Source organism: Uloborus diversus, chromosome 4, assembly GCF_026930045.1.
Source record: "Uloborus diversus isolate 005 chromosome 4, Udiv.v.3.1, whole genome shotgun sequence".
In the NCBI taxonomy this organism is placed as follows: Eukaryota; Metazoa; Arthropoda; class Arachnida; order Araneae; family Uloboridae; genus Uloborus; species Uloborus diversus.
Genome location: NC_072734.1, coordinates 185,676,549 through 185,689,861, shown reverse-complemented (window position 1 = coordinate 185,689,861; position 13,313 = coordinate 185,676,549). Strand labels below are relative to the sequence as shown.

The following is a 13,313-nucleotide window of genomic DNA, read 5'->3' as shown; positions in this document are numbered from 1 at the left end:
GCTCAAAAAAAATAGATAAAATAAATAAATATCAAATTCGAAAGTAGGGGTTTGAGATCGGGAAAATATGTGTCTGTCGGTCGACCTATGTGCCCCCCCCCTTCTCTCCCCCCCCCAAAAAAAAAAAATTAACAATTCGTTTGATTCAAACAAACTTTTTTTTTTTTGAAAGATCTCCCCAATGACACCTCATTTCGGTATTTCATTTTTTGATTCAAATAATTTTTCGTTCAACTTTGAACTTTTCAAAGCACTTTATATTAGCGTTTGCGGAGAAAATTTAAGGCAAATATAAAATGCCAACTTAAAGGTGGATTTGTTTAAGAAAAACTTTGTTGGAAAAAGCTCTTGACGAGAACATTTTTACAAAAGATTTTTATTTTTTTTATTAACCATTTTAAGGGCTTTTTTTCGACAGTTAAATTTTTTTTAACATTAACGACAAAGCAAAAACTTAGATTATGTCACCAAAAATTGACAAAATGGAGTCGATTCTGAATACATTCTCAATTTTTGGTGACAAGAAATAAAAATGAAAGTTATTAATAAATACAGAAATATTATATCTCATAGACTTAACACTGACGAAAGCCTGATATTAATATGACTGAATCAAAATGAAATGAATTTAAAGCGCAAATGTTTTTACCAGGGTTGCGGAGCTGGACTAAAAAAGAACCAATTCCGGACTCTGACTCCTACCCTATCCCCTCGTTTGTGCATTAACTATCAAGCAAATATTCATTGCTGATGCTTGCATAATTTAATCCTGTGGTGAATAACCTTTTTTTACATGCGGGCCACAACTCACATTAATAAGAATCTCGTGGGCCAGAATAAATATCAAATTTATTTATATCATTTAAGTTTTTCTTGCTAGCATGGGAAAACAAGGGAAATGAAAGACAATTACAAACCAAAATTGCTGTCATTATTATTACTACATGCTTATTTTATTGCATCTGTGTTTCAGAAATCAATTTATGACTTGATTTCAAAATTCATAACACCGAAAGAAGATTACTAGTATTTTTGGAAGGTTTTGGAATATATTTTTCGTTTTTTAACTCTGAAAACAACGATGGGGCACATGGGTCAGCTTCAAAGGGCAGATTTGATCCGCGGGATGTAGGTTGAGCACCACTGATTTAATCAAGGCTCCCAGTTCATCAGAACATTGGATGGACTATAAATGCGGAAAGTATTGAAATATAATGGAGCACTATTCCCATTGCATCAGATAATGTTCAAAAAACTAGTCTCTTGTGCATACCCGAAAACTCGGTGTTCTTCGAAGGACGAAGAGATGTAGTACATGCAAGACGTAAAATTGTTCATGCACATAATTTTCCTCTCGTGACTGTAGCTGTATAAATTCTCAGGAGGAAATGACTCTATACGCAAAAACAAGATTGATGTATTCAGTGATTCTGGCGATGATACTTCAGAATAAAGAGTTTGCTTCTTGAAAAAAAACTATTTTTTGATGTATATGCATAATGTTTTTAACGCACATGCATAATATTTTAAATGTACATGTATAATATTTTTTTATGTATTTAAAATTTGTCTGCTTCTTGCTTGTCAGTTTCACTCCTTTTCATGTATCTCTAGTGACCTGTAAAAAAATTATGAGACACTATTTTTTTGTGAACATTGGGTTTTATTCATCTGTAGACACTAAGGATTCAGAAAAATATCACTTTTTGTAGTCCCCGAAGTTGGCAAACGAAACCATGTTTTTAAGCGTCTTTTATGCCTTCGTCCCACAGCCTAGTAGGAGGTAGGTGCTCATATGTTTCGCTCTTAGGGAGATTTTAAGTTGAATACTCTAAAATAAAGTTTCAATTCAAACTTTATTTTAGAGTATTCTTTTTCTTGTTGTTTTTTAATGTTAATTTAGTTGAATTTTCTATTTTAATTATGAGTTCGGTTTGTGATGTTGTCCAAATGTATCAATTGAAATTTTTGAATGAATCTTCTTTTTCTTTTTCGTCAGGTCGTCCAACGTTTGGACGTACCGGAGTCCTAAATAGATTTTTTATATTTAAACTAATTGAAAATAAAGAGGTTTTTTTAGAATTTTTAAGGGAAATTGGTTTACTTAAGAATGAAATGTTATGTTCTAGATGTAATTCTGTTATGAAAATTAAAAAAACTAAAAAATGTTCAGATGGGTTAATTTTTTTTTGTAGAAAGGTTATTGGGGGTGTTGTTTGTGGAAAAGAAGCAACGATCAGGAGTGGGTCATGGTTTAGTTCTAGCAAGTTGAAAATAGAGGAGATTTTTTTGATAACATATGAGATTTTAATTGGGACCAAAACTGCTGATATTGAAAGTCAATATTTTTTTTCATCACAAACTTTAGCCGATTGGCGAAATTATATTAATGAAGAAATATTAAATTACATTGAATTAAAATCCGAACAAATATTCCTAAGAGCGGAACATATGTGCACTGCCTCACGTGAGGAAGTAAAAGAAAAGTAAAAAAAGTAAGTGAACATATTTTGAATTATTGTGTTTCTGGTAGTTTGTATTTTGGTCTGGTTGGCATTTTTGTAGCACAAAAATGGTGTTAATTTCACATAAAATCTGTGACTTTATTGTATACTGAACGGAGGAGATCTGTGACTTATATCCGACTGTGATGTATATTAAAAGTCGGAGGGATAACTGGCGAGCCCGAGGTCTCATAGTACTTTCGTAATGAGACCGAGGCAGGGGTCTCATTACGAAAGTACTATGAGACCGAAGGCTCGTATCCCGGAGAAACAGCGGAAAAAAATTAATGCATTAATTTCATTAAATAATTAATGACATAATTTGAATTTTTCCTGTTGGCGCTAAAAAAGCATCGCTAAGAAAGATGTATGACATATGACGTCATACATAGTTTTCTTGGCGACGCTTTTTTGGCGCCAAAAGGAAAAAGTCGCCAAGAGGGGGGGGTATATCAGATTTGTTCCAAAATCAGATTAACAATTGTCAAAAATGGTGAAACTTACATTAAGATGATGTCCAAAATCCGTTATCTACAGGACAACAATGTCCAAAATCCGTTACCTACAGGACAACAATGTCCAAAATCTGTTACCTACAGACTGCTGATTTAATTTGCTAATTAACAATTTTTACAAATACCTGCTGTCTTTTCATGTTCATATATTGTGTTCTAGGTATGCATACTATAGAATAAAAGCAAAATTGATGTCAAATTTAAAAATTTTTGAAATTGCTCAAAGTTAACTTTTTTGTTCCCACCTTGAGAACTGCCCATACATATATATATATATATGTATATTAGAACCTTATAGTTCATACTTTAAGGATCATTTGAGGCAGTGAGAAGCAAAGGGATGTAAGTGGCAAAATTAAAAATTTTGAGATAACCAGTACAAATAGTATTTGAACCTTTCCTCTGTCTTCGGGCAAGAGATAGTACTAGTAGCCCTGGTAGGTGTAAAAAATATTCAATGAAAGCCTACCTAGGACGTTATCTTTAAATGCATTTTACTCAATACTTGAAAATGTCCACTTACATCTCTTTGCGTCTCACTGCCTCATTTGTAAAAAAAAAAAAAAAAAAATTGGTTTTTCTACAGTGCCTTTTGCCTTTTATTTTAAATATATATATATATATATATTTTCAAAATGTCATGTTTTTTTTTTCCAAAATGTTTAAGAAATCCAAGTTTGTGCTAATAATAACTGTACAAGTTAATAAATATACTGTCAATTTTTTTTTCTTATTATGCTATTTATTCTGGATATTCATTTTAACGAAAAAATCTTTGTGAAATCGTGAAAATTGCTTTAGTTATGAATTTTTTTGCTATGTCACTAATGCAAAATTTCTCAGAAAAGCAAAAAAGTCTCTTTTAACACATTTTCGAAAATTAGTTGCTGAAAAAGTATTAAAGATATCTATGAAAATTTTTACAGAGTTCTTGCACATAATAAAGAAAAGAAAAAAAATATTAACAGTAAAAAAAATTCATAAATAAAACAAAATAAAAATAGTAATTTTTAAGAGTTTTTTTGGTCAAATGTTAAAATGTCTACCATAAAAGCTAACTTTTTTATTGTTTCATCTGACAAGCATCTTGAATTTTATTCAAATTTAATTTAGAGGACATGAGATTTGTTACCAATATTTATTGCTCTGCTTTACGTTGCATTTCTTTTTATCTTCAAGTTCTAAGTGAAGAATGGTCGAGACAAATCTTTTTTTTTTTCATAAAATATTAAATATATTCATTCACCATGGAATTATTGCAGTTATAATAAACTCTTCTTTATTTCCGCTTTTATTTTTATGCCCCCCCCCCCCCCCGATAAAACTATCTAGATAATTAATGTTCTTTTTCAAATATCAGTGTTTGCTTGTTTGTAAAGTTGATACACATACAGAGAAAACACGGGGAATTTTTTTCCGGACATTGTGTGGCAGCCCTGATTAGAAAAGGAAAAATATGCTTGAGATTTTTCTGCACCCTCGAATTTGGGTTTTTGTGTTTTCTTGTTTGGTGCGTTCTTCATTACCAGTCCTATAAAACACATAACACATACAATCGGGGTTCTGATGTATGATGCATTGAATAAACCCTTTGCTCCTCTAGAAATTTTTGAAATGATGGACTGTTTATGCTTTTAATGCTGTGATTCATAATAATGGCTAATGAGTTAGCTGTCTTGGCAGATAATCAAAGACTGGTAAATTTTCCACCTTTTTAATCAGCATCCAAAAAGTCTAGTTGGACAGTAAATAGGAATAAAATCAGATGGGGGGGGGGGGGGGTGTCCATTTTGAAAGTTGCTCAATGATTTGACATGGCATGGCCTTTTATCTAGAAATGATGTTTCATTCTTTTGGAAAAAATCATATATTCACAAGCAGTAAAAGGGTAGTCAAAAGACTGCTCAAGGTTAAGAGCATAATTTTCTCATCAATCACTGTGGAGAAGCTAGCAGAATGAAACATTGATGAAGATGACAGGAAATGAGATCTCATTATTCAGATGATAAAATTTCAAATTATTTTGATAAATTGGGTGAGGCTGTTGAAACCTTGTCGAAGAAATTCAGATTTTTTTGGACATTTAAAGTGTTCCTGAGGCAAACAATAAAAAAGCTCTGATTTCTAGTTTGAAGCATTAATTATACCCAGTAGAAACATGTTTATAAGCTGAAAACAACATAAAAGGGAATCAATCAATAAGTAATTATATTACATAATTATGGTCAATAGTCCCTGTGAGTACAAAGAGGATATGTTCATGATGTCTATGTGATTGAAACATTGGACCATTTGTTTCAGGAAATTTTGATGAAAAAAAAAACTTTAAAATGAAACTGGTTCTCACTGTTTAAATCACTACTAGGAAAACTTGGTTCATCTCCAGTGAACCTCTCAGGTGTATAAAAACCGAGCATATTGAAAAGACATGTTCTGTAGACATGAAGGGAACAATCTCATTATAGAAACAGGACAAGTAGGTTTTAAGAAAATCATTATGTTTTCCATTGTACACATTATTTGTCTTGGTTTAATGCATTTAGGAATACAATTTTATTTATCAAAGCAGCATTTTAATTAAAAGCCTCTTACTAACTTAACATATTTTAGTTATGAAGACTATCATAAAAATTAATGCTTATTGATTCTTCCACCATTCATACGTGAGACTTCTTTTGTTATATTATACCGATGTGACTTCTCCAGTTGTTTGCTATTTTGATTCAATGTGTGGGGTGGGTCTAGAAATTCTTTCCCTGACCACACTCATCGTGAGAAAAACCTGTTACGCGGGTGTTTTATATCTGTCACCAGTATGGGAGCTGGATAAGTATAAGACCACACGTAAATACGGTTTTTGCTCCCCTTTTCTGAGAAATGTTCGAAATTAGATCTTCAGAATAGCTGAATTCTATCCGAAGCTGGACATTTGTTGTGCACATAAACTTTCTCCGTTTGGTGTGATATGATGTCTGTGACACTATAGGGAACATTTTTCAGCCATCTTGTCAACGCGGTTGAAAACCACAGACAGCAGAAGGAAAAGATCTTAACGCATTTTGTCAACATCGTCTGACTGTTGTAAACAGGGGTGCATTCCCCACCAAACGAATCCCCGTATATAAGAGAAAGTAAATAGGTCAAAAGGGGGAGACTCTCGTAGTGCAAAGAGCAGATGAGTCGCGGAGTGTGGCTCTCGCAGTTCAAAATATCTTTGTAACATTAAAAATCTGTAATTTGTAATATAGCTGTAAATATTGATATGTTGATTAAATGTCTCTAAAAGACCATGCATTCTCTTGTCGTCTTTACACAAGAGGTGGAAACGGTACAATATTGAGACCAAAAAAGTTCTTTGATAAATGAAAATTTGGCATTAATTTTTTTTATAAGAGCACTGAGTTACATGAATATTTTCTGTTTTCATAATTTTAAATATTTTCTTTTCTTGCTCTGACTGTGTGTGTGTGTGTGTGTATCGTCTATCAGTGATGCAAAAAGTGGAGCCATAAGCGCAATTTCATGCCTACTCTACTTGCATTACTTTATAAAATATAAGTTTCTAAATTTATTAAATCTGTAATTTATCTATAAAGCCTTGCTAGTTACTTTGCATTAATTAGATTTTATTTTTTGCAATAATATGTAAAATTTATGAAAACATTTGGGAGAAAACAATGAACATTTTCAGAAAAAAAGTTAAACATTTTTGAAAAAAAAACGCAAGGTGTTTTGTTTTTGTTTTTTTAAACCACTTGGTTTAAACCAAACAACCTTGGCTAGAACTCCAAAGGGGCAAGGATGGCATATTGAAAAATACAGAGAAAGAAGGCAGGGTGTGTCAAAGGTTACTTTAAAAAGAGCAGGTACAGTGCCCTCCTAAAAATGCCTGGGGGAAGAACAATTTGTGCTAGAGAACAAAATTCCAAATTGGGATTTTTGTTTTCTTTCTTATGCATTTTTAACCCCCAACGCACAAAGGAAGAGGGTTATAGATTTGACAAGGCTGTCTGTGGCACTCTAGTGCCTAAACGGATGGGCTGATTTTGAAAAAAAAAAATTCTTCGAAAAGAGAATTAGTTGATCAAGAGTGTTCTTAGCTAGGTTACATCTTTGGATGACATTAATTAACAAAGATATTAATTAAAAACCTGTAAAAGGTTTTTCGTGAATTTTGCTGTGAAAACATAGTTAAAAATTTTAAAATTTAAACCTAAAATAAAGAGTTTTTTTTCCTCGTGTCTGATAGATGTGTTTAGAACTTCCATGTTTCATAGAATTCAAATTATAACATTTTTTTAAAGCAGATTTTAATAACGGCTAAGTCTTTATTCATGGGATTCATAACCGAATTCATTGTTGGCCTACAAGGGAATTAAAAGCAATGATTTAAAATTTTTATCTGTTGCCAGTTTCTATTCAATAGCATATAAAATACTTGATATTGATTTTTAATAATATAAGGATTTTCAATTTCCCCTCTTGATTCTACAGTTGAGACTAAGTCGGGGGGGTTTTAAAATCTTTAGTTTTAATCGTTGCTTGTTGGTGAAAAGCTGTTAATGTTTTATTTTCCTCTCTTAGTGTTCCACTGTATACAAGGAATATTGAATTCTTTCTGAAGTTATGGCTAAATCAGAAGCTATAAAAAAAGGTATGTAAGATAGGTTTCATACATATTTTTAATCAGAGTTCAATTAAAATCTTGGAAAATTAAAAACCGTCCTAAATTATACTTTGATTTGCATTCCAGCTGACCCTGCTGCCTCCCCCCCCCTAAAAAAAGAAACAATTTTTCTCCACTTATTATAAGCCTTGAGCATTTGCAGCAAACATTTTGAGTTCCCCAAAATAGTAAATTAATTAGTTATCAGAATGGGATCATTTCCAAAATTTTAAAAGTATTTTTTTCTGAAAGAGCATGCTTAAAAACACAAGATCTGAGCATTTTTTAAATAATTTAAGTTTAATACTTATAAAAAAAATTGCTTAAATCCGTGCGCTTTCATTGTTTATGCTTCTGCCGATGACATCACAAATGATGAAATGCTATTCAGTGTTGCCATTCACAGAGCAAAATATTTAATTCGCATCTTTACTCACATGTATTGACAACAATATGGTTGATAGCAAGCGTAGAGCACAATTTTAATTCACTTCTTGATTATCATAATGTGGAAACGCAATAGAAAGATGCACCGAAGTGAATAATTTGTGATGTCATCAAGACCACGCCTTGTTTGAAAAATCGAACCTTTAAAAAGATTAATTAAAAAATAACTGTTGGGAAAATAAAAGTATTTTCTGGGTTCATGTTAATTCATTTTTTGCTTTTTCTATCGTTTTGCTTTTTCTTCTCATTTCTAATTTGTGATGTCATCAAGACCACGCCTTGTTTGAAAAATCGAACCTTTAAAAAGATTAATTAAAAAATAACTGTTGGGAAAATAAAAGTATTTTCTGGGTTCATGTTAATTCATTTTTTGCTTTTTCTATCGTTTTGCTTTTTCTTCTCATTTCTAATTTGTGATGTCATCAAGACCACGCCTTGTTTGAAAAATCGAACCTTTAAAAAGATTAATTAAAAAATAACTGTTGGGAAAATAAAAGTATTTTCTGGGTTCATGTTAATTCATTTTTTGCTTTTTCTATCGTTTTGCTTTTTCTTCTCATTTCTAATTTGTGATGTCATCAAGACCACGCCTTGTTTGAAAAATCGAACCTTTAAAAAGATTAATTAAAAAATAACTGTTGGGAAAATAAAAGTATTTTCTGGGTTCATGTTAATTCATTTTTTGCTTTTTCTATCGTTTTGCTTTTTCTTCTCATTTCTAATTTGTGATGTCATCAAGACCACGCCTTGTTTGAAAAATCGAACCTTTAAAAAGATTAATTAAAAAATAACTGTTGGGAAAATAAAAGTATTTTCTGGGTTCATGTTAATTCATTTTTTGCTTTTTCTATCGATTTCAGTGACTAAAAATAGTACTTTTGACTGAAGGGAAACAACCCCATTACCTGATCAAATAACTCAACCCAATCAAATATCTCAGTTCTGCCCATCATTACTCATGACCAACTTGTTCTCAACTCCTACTGATGGAATCCAGTTTTGAAAGTGTGTAAAAATGAAAAAGAAGTGATTATTTGTTATAATACTGTTGAGGGTTTTTTGGTAGGAGGGGGGGGGGGGGAGGGATTGGATCAAATCTACAAGTAAGCGAGTTAAGTCATTGTGAAATTAATAATCTAAGCCCTGAATATTTACTTGATATGAAACGAGATTTTGCTATGCAAACTAACATTCATTATTATGCTGTTTTTAACTTTTTCATTTTTTTTTCTTTTTTTTTTTTAATTTAGAAGGACCTTATTTTATTCTAAAAAAATCAGGTTAACAAAGATGACAATCTTTGGGGCCCAGTTATATGAGACTTGGTGGAGCCCTAGTAAAGAATTTTATCTATTTTACTAATCAAACCAAATGCTTTGTTACAACTTTAAAATTCTAAGGTTGCTGTTGACTGAAAAACTAAGAAAAGAGGTAGAATTATTTAAATATTCAAATGATCAAACATTAAAATTAAATTGAAAGTTCATTAAAATGAATACACACAATTAAAAATCATATTTTGTTTTTATTAGAGATTTAAAACCTTAATAGGCAGCTGCTATTTGTGTTTTCACTATTTAATTTGTGTGCAAATCATATTTCAGTTCTTATGATGCTGGTATTTCATTATTTTTTTACCAAATGGGTAAGATTTTAATGTAATAGCTTACCAAATAGAAAATGGTCTGAATTTGCTTTCTTCTTATGAGTCCAAAACTAATGTTTGGTTGTGGACAATGACCCTTGCAGGGGTCTGTGGGCTTGTGTCCACTAGCAAAATGCTTGGCGAGAGTCTACTTTAAACTTTTCTTTGAGTCCTGCTTTTAGGAATTATTATTTTTTTAATTTGAAAAATCAAATACATAGCTGTCAACTTGTACGATTTAGCCGTACATTATAAGATTTTCGGACGTTCTGTACGGTTGTATGGTCTTATGGCAGATTTGTACAAGAACTGTGCATTTCTTTATCAGATAACAGCTTGGAGGGCATTTTAATCTGTAAGAACTTACAGAAAAACTTGTTTTGAACAAAGTTTTGATAGACAATTTTTTAAAACTGCAAAGTCAGCAACTTTTTCCAAATTTAAGCTCAAAGAAATAAAAGTTTATTTTTTTACTTATTTTTAAAGTTATTTATTTAATAAGCACAGCTTATAAGTTTATAAAAGCACAGATCAAGTAAAGGTAAGGTTTTGAAAATATTATAATACTTTAAATTTTAATACTTTGCTTTATAATGGTCAAAAAAACGTAGAAATATATAGCCACCGTGTACATTGTAAGATTTTTTTAGTTGGCATGTTAGCAGTTACGTAAATAATTTTGCAAAAATTCATTATTTGAATTGTGTAATGTATCAATAAATTTGATTTTGGGATTGCCTGTTGTTTTTTAATAGTTTGTGAATGGTCTGATTTGGTCAATTAAAATTTTGTGAAGAGTCCATTTTGATTAATCGAAATTTTTTGACGAATTTGTTAACAAATGAAAAATTTTTCAGTCCTGACCCTTGCACATGCAACTACAAATATTAGGATAAGGCATAGGTTTAAGCAAGGAAAGTATTCAAAACTCATTTCTTGTAAATGAGTTCTGAAAAAAAGTTTCTTTATGCTTTTTTCAACATTATACAGAGTCCATTATGAAAGCAATGAGTGTTTACTGACAAAATATATTTATTGATCGTAATTTGTACAAATGTTCAATATTCTTCAAAATTACATTCCTCCTACATTAATACACTTGCGGAGACGTGTTTGCCACACCTTAAACTCCTTGACAGGAATGCCTCTCAGGAACGTTGTAACATGGTGTTGAATGTTTTCCATGGTTTCCTAATGTTTTCCTTTCATCTCTTTCTTGAGTCATGGAAACAAAAGAAGTCACATGGAGCTAAGTCGGGACTGTACGGGGGGGTGAGGGATCATCAGGGTGTTGCTGGGGGCCAGGAAATCGGTAATGATGAAGGCAGCGTGGCTGAATGCCTTGTCCCACTTCCCAGACTGTGATCTTGAAATGCAATCATCCTTGAAGGCTTCTTGCAGCATCTGGAAAGTTTCGATTGCATTTTTTCCAAGCCTCACGTAAAACTTTATGGCGTATCGTTGTTCAAGCGAACGCTCCATCGCATTATGTTATAAAAGTTTAAAACATACTTCGAGCGGAGGCACGTATCTCCGCTCACAACTGCTCGAACTCAACTGATGACCGAATGCATTGAAAGGGCATATCCCCCACAACATTTCCCAGCCTGTTTTCCAGTGCTGCCATCTATCGTCGTGTCACAATAACATTATGCTCCTTACTTTCATAATGGACACTGTAATAACTATTTAGTAATTGATCTTGACTTTATTTTTTCTGCTGCAATTTTTTAGGATGTAAAGAACCAAGATTTGCTGCAAATGGACATCGATTACCTGATCCATTGCCTCAGGGCTCTATCCTTACAGATGTCAAGAAGCGTCAGTGGAAACTTGGAAAGTCAATTGGATTGGGTGGATTTGGTGAAATATATCTTGGTGTGTTATGAATGTTGTTTTAATTTTCTCAAACACAAATTTGAAAGCATATTATGTATATATTTTTCAAATAAGTACTTAGCAATGAAATAAATGGCTATAAATTTAAAAACCAGACAACCTTAATTCAGTGTATGCCCTCAAGAGTTATTGGGGACATCAGACACATTTTCTTATTTCATACACCTGCTAGATTTTTTTTTTTTAATTTTGTGAATTTTAATTGACATGAATTTTAATTGACATTTCTTTTAAAATTTATTTTAATGATTGTGAAACTGTTAAAACTAGGGTTTTTCCTTCTTTGAAACATGAAAGTGGGCTAAGAAAAGGGTGCAACTGTCTAATTTTAAGTGAATTTGTATTCCTTAAACTGTACAAATATATGCCACCCATATAATGTGATTTCATAAAATTTGAATTCAATAGCTGCATTTGAATTACTGCAGCTGGGGTGCAAACATTCAGCACCTGCAGGACTGCTGCCATCTCTTGACTCAAAACAAAATAGAGGTTCTCTTACTACTTGCACTGATTATCTCCATTTTTTTTAAATTTTGGCACTTGCATCCTTTTGCTTCTCACTTCCTCATTTGATCTTATGACAAGTAGAAAAAGGAGAACTTTTGCAATCAATGTATACATATTTTATGGTAAAACAAACTTAGAATTTGATCCTGCTTTTCCATTGAGAAAAACAAATCTCAGCATAGCTAAAATATGCTATATTTTATTTTTAAAACATTAAATTATCGCATCTCGCAATTGATTTTGCAAATATCATAGGTATATATATATATATACTATTTTAAATACTTACATTTTTACATAAAATGTACAATTATACGTAAATAATTAAAGAAACATTAATTTTTTGTCTACAAGTTGTAACAGTAGTATAAGAAAATAAACAACACTGATTAGAAATTTCCAGTTACCACTTAGAGATTTAAGTTTGCACTTATTGAAAATGTCAGATATACAGTGAAGCACCGTTTATATGTTTCTCTTTTATACGTTTTTATCAAACATGCATTTTTACTTTCTTCTATATCTAATATATAGAAGAAAGTATTGGATTCGTGCAAATTTTCGAATTTCGAAGGATTCGAACGTTTTGAGGTGTGCTGAGTCCATTTCGACTATTTTTGGAAAATGTCTGTCTGCGTGTATGTGTGTGTGTGTGTGTATGTGTGTCACGTCTGTGTGTGACCAGTTTTTTGTGGCCGCTCTACAGAAAAAACTACCACATGAAATCGAACGAAATTTGGTACACATATGTGCACCTATGTGAACTTGTGCCCATTGGTTTTTGGCGCGAATTCATCCAAGGGGGGTGGAGCAATAGGACGTTTTTTAAGTTACGTGTGATTGCTATTCCTCAGGAAGTAACTGGCGGAATCAAACAAAATTTGGTCCATATGTTGCCAGTAACAGGAACAGGTGCTGATTCAATTTTGGTGTCAATAACTCAAACGGGGGTTGAGCTATAGAACGTTTTTTGTCGTCAATTGTGACTGCTGTATCTCAAGAAATAATGAACGGAATGAAAGAAAAATTTATCGGCAAGTAGCCCTTAGTCAATATAAAAGCTGATTTTATTTTGGTGTCAACAGCTAAAAAGGGGTTAGCGCAATCGCCCGTTCTTTTTTTCCATT

The 13,313-nt window shown here is 32.0% G+C and overlaps 1 protein-coding gene across 2 annotated transcripts in view; it reads left to right on the top strand.

Moving 5' to 3' along the window:
* The window catches only part of LOC129221590 (serine/threonine-protein kinase VRK1-like), a 41,359-nt gene that overhangs the window by 1,745 nt on the left and 26,301 nt on the right, over nt 1–13,313 (top strand). For both annotated transcript variants that reach the window (XM_054856105.1, XM_054856104.1), the window contains exons 2-3: nt 7,604–7,673; nt 11,512–11,655. In XM_054856105.1, the coding sequence (XP_054712080.1) occupies nt 7,646–7,673; nt 11,512–11,655 (172 nt within the window). In that variant the 5' untranslated portion in view covers nt 7,604–7,645. The remainder of the gene's footprint in view (nt 1–7,603; nt 7,674–11,511; nt 11,656–13,313) is intronic.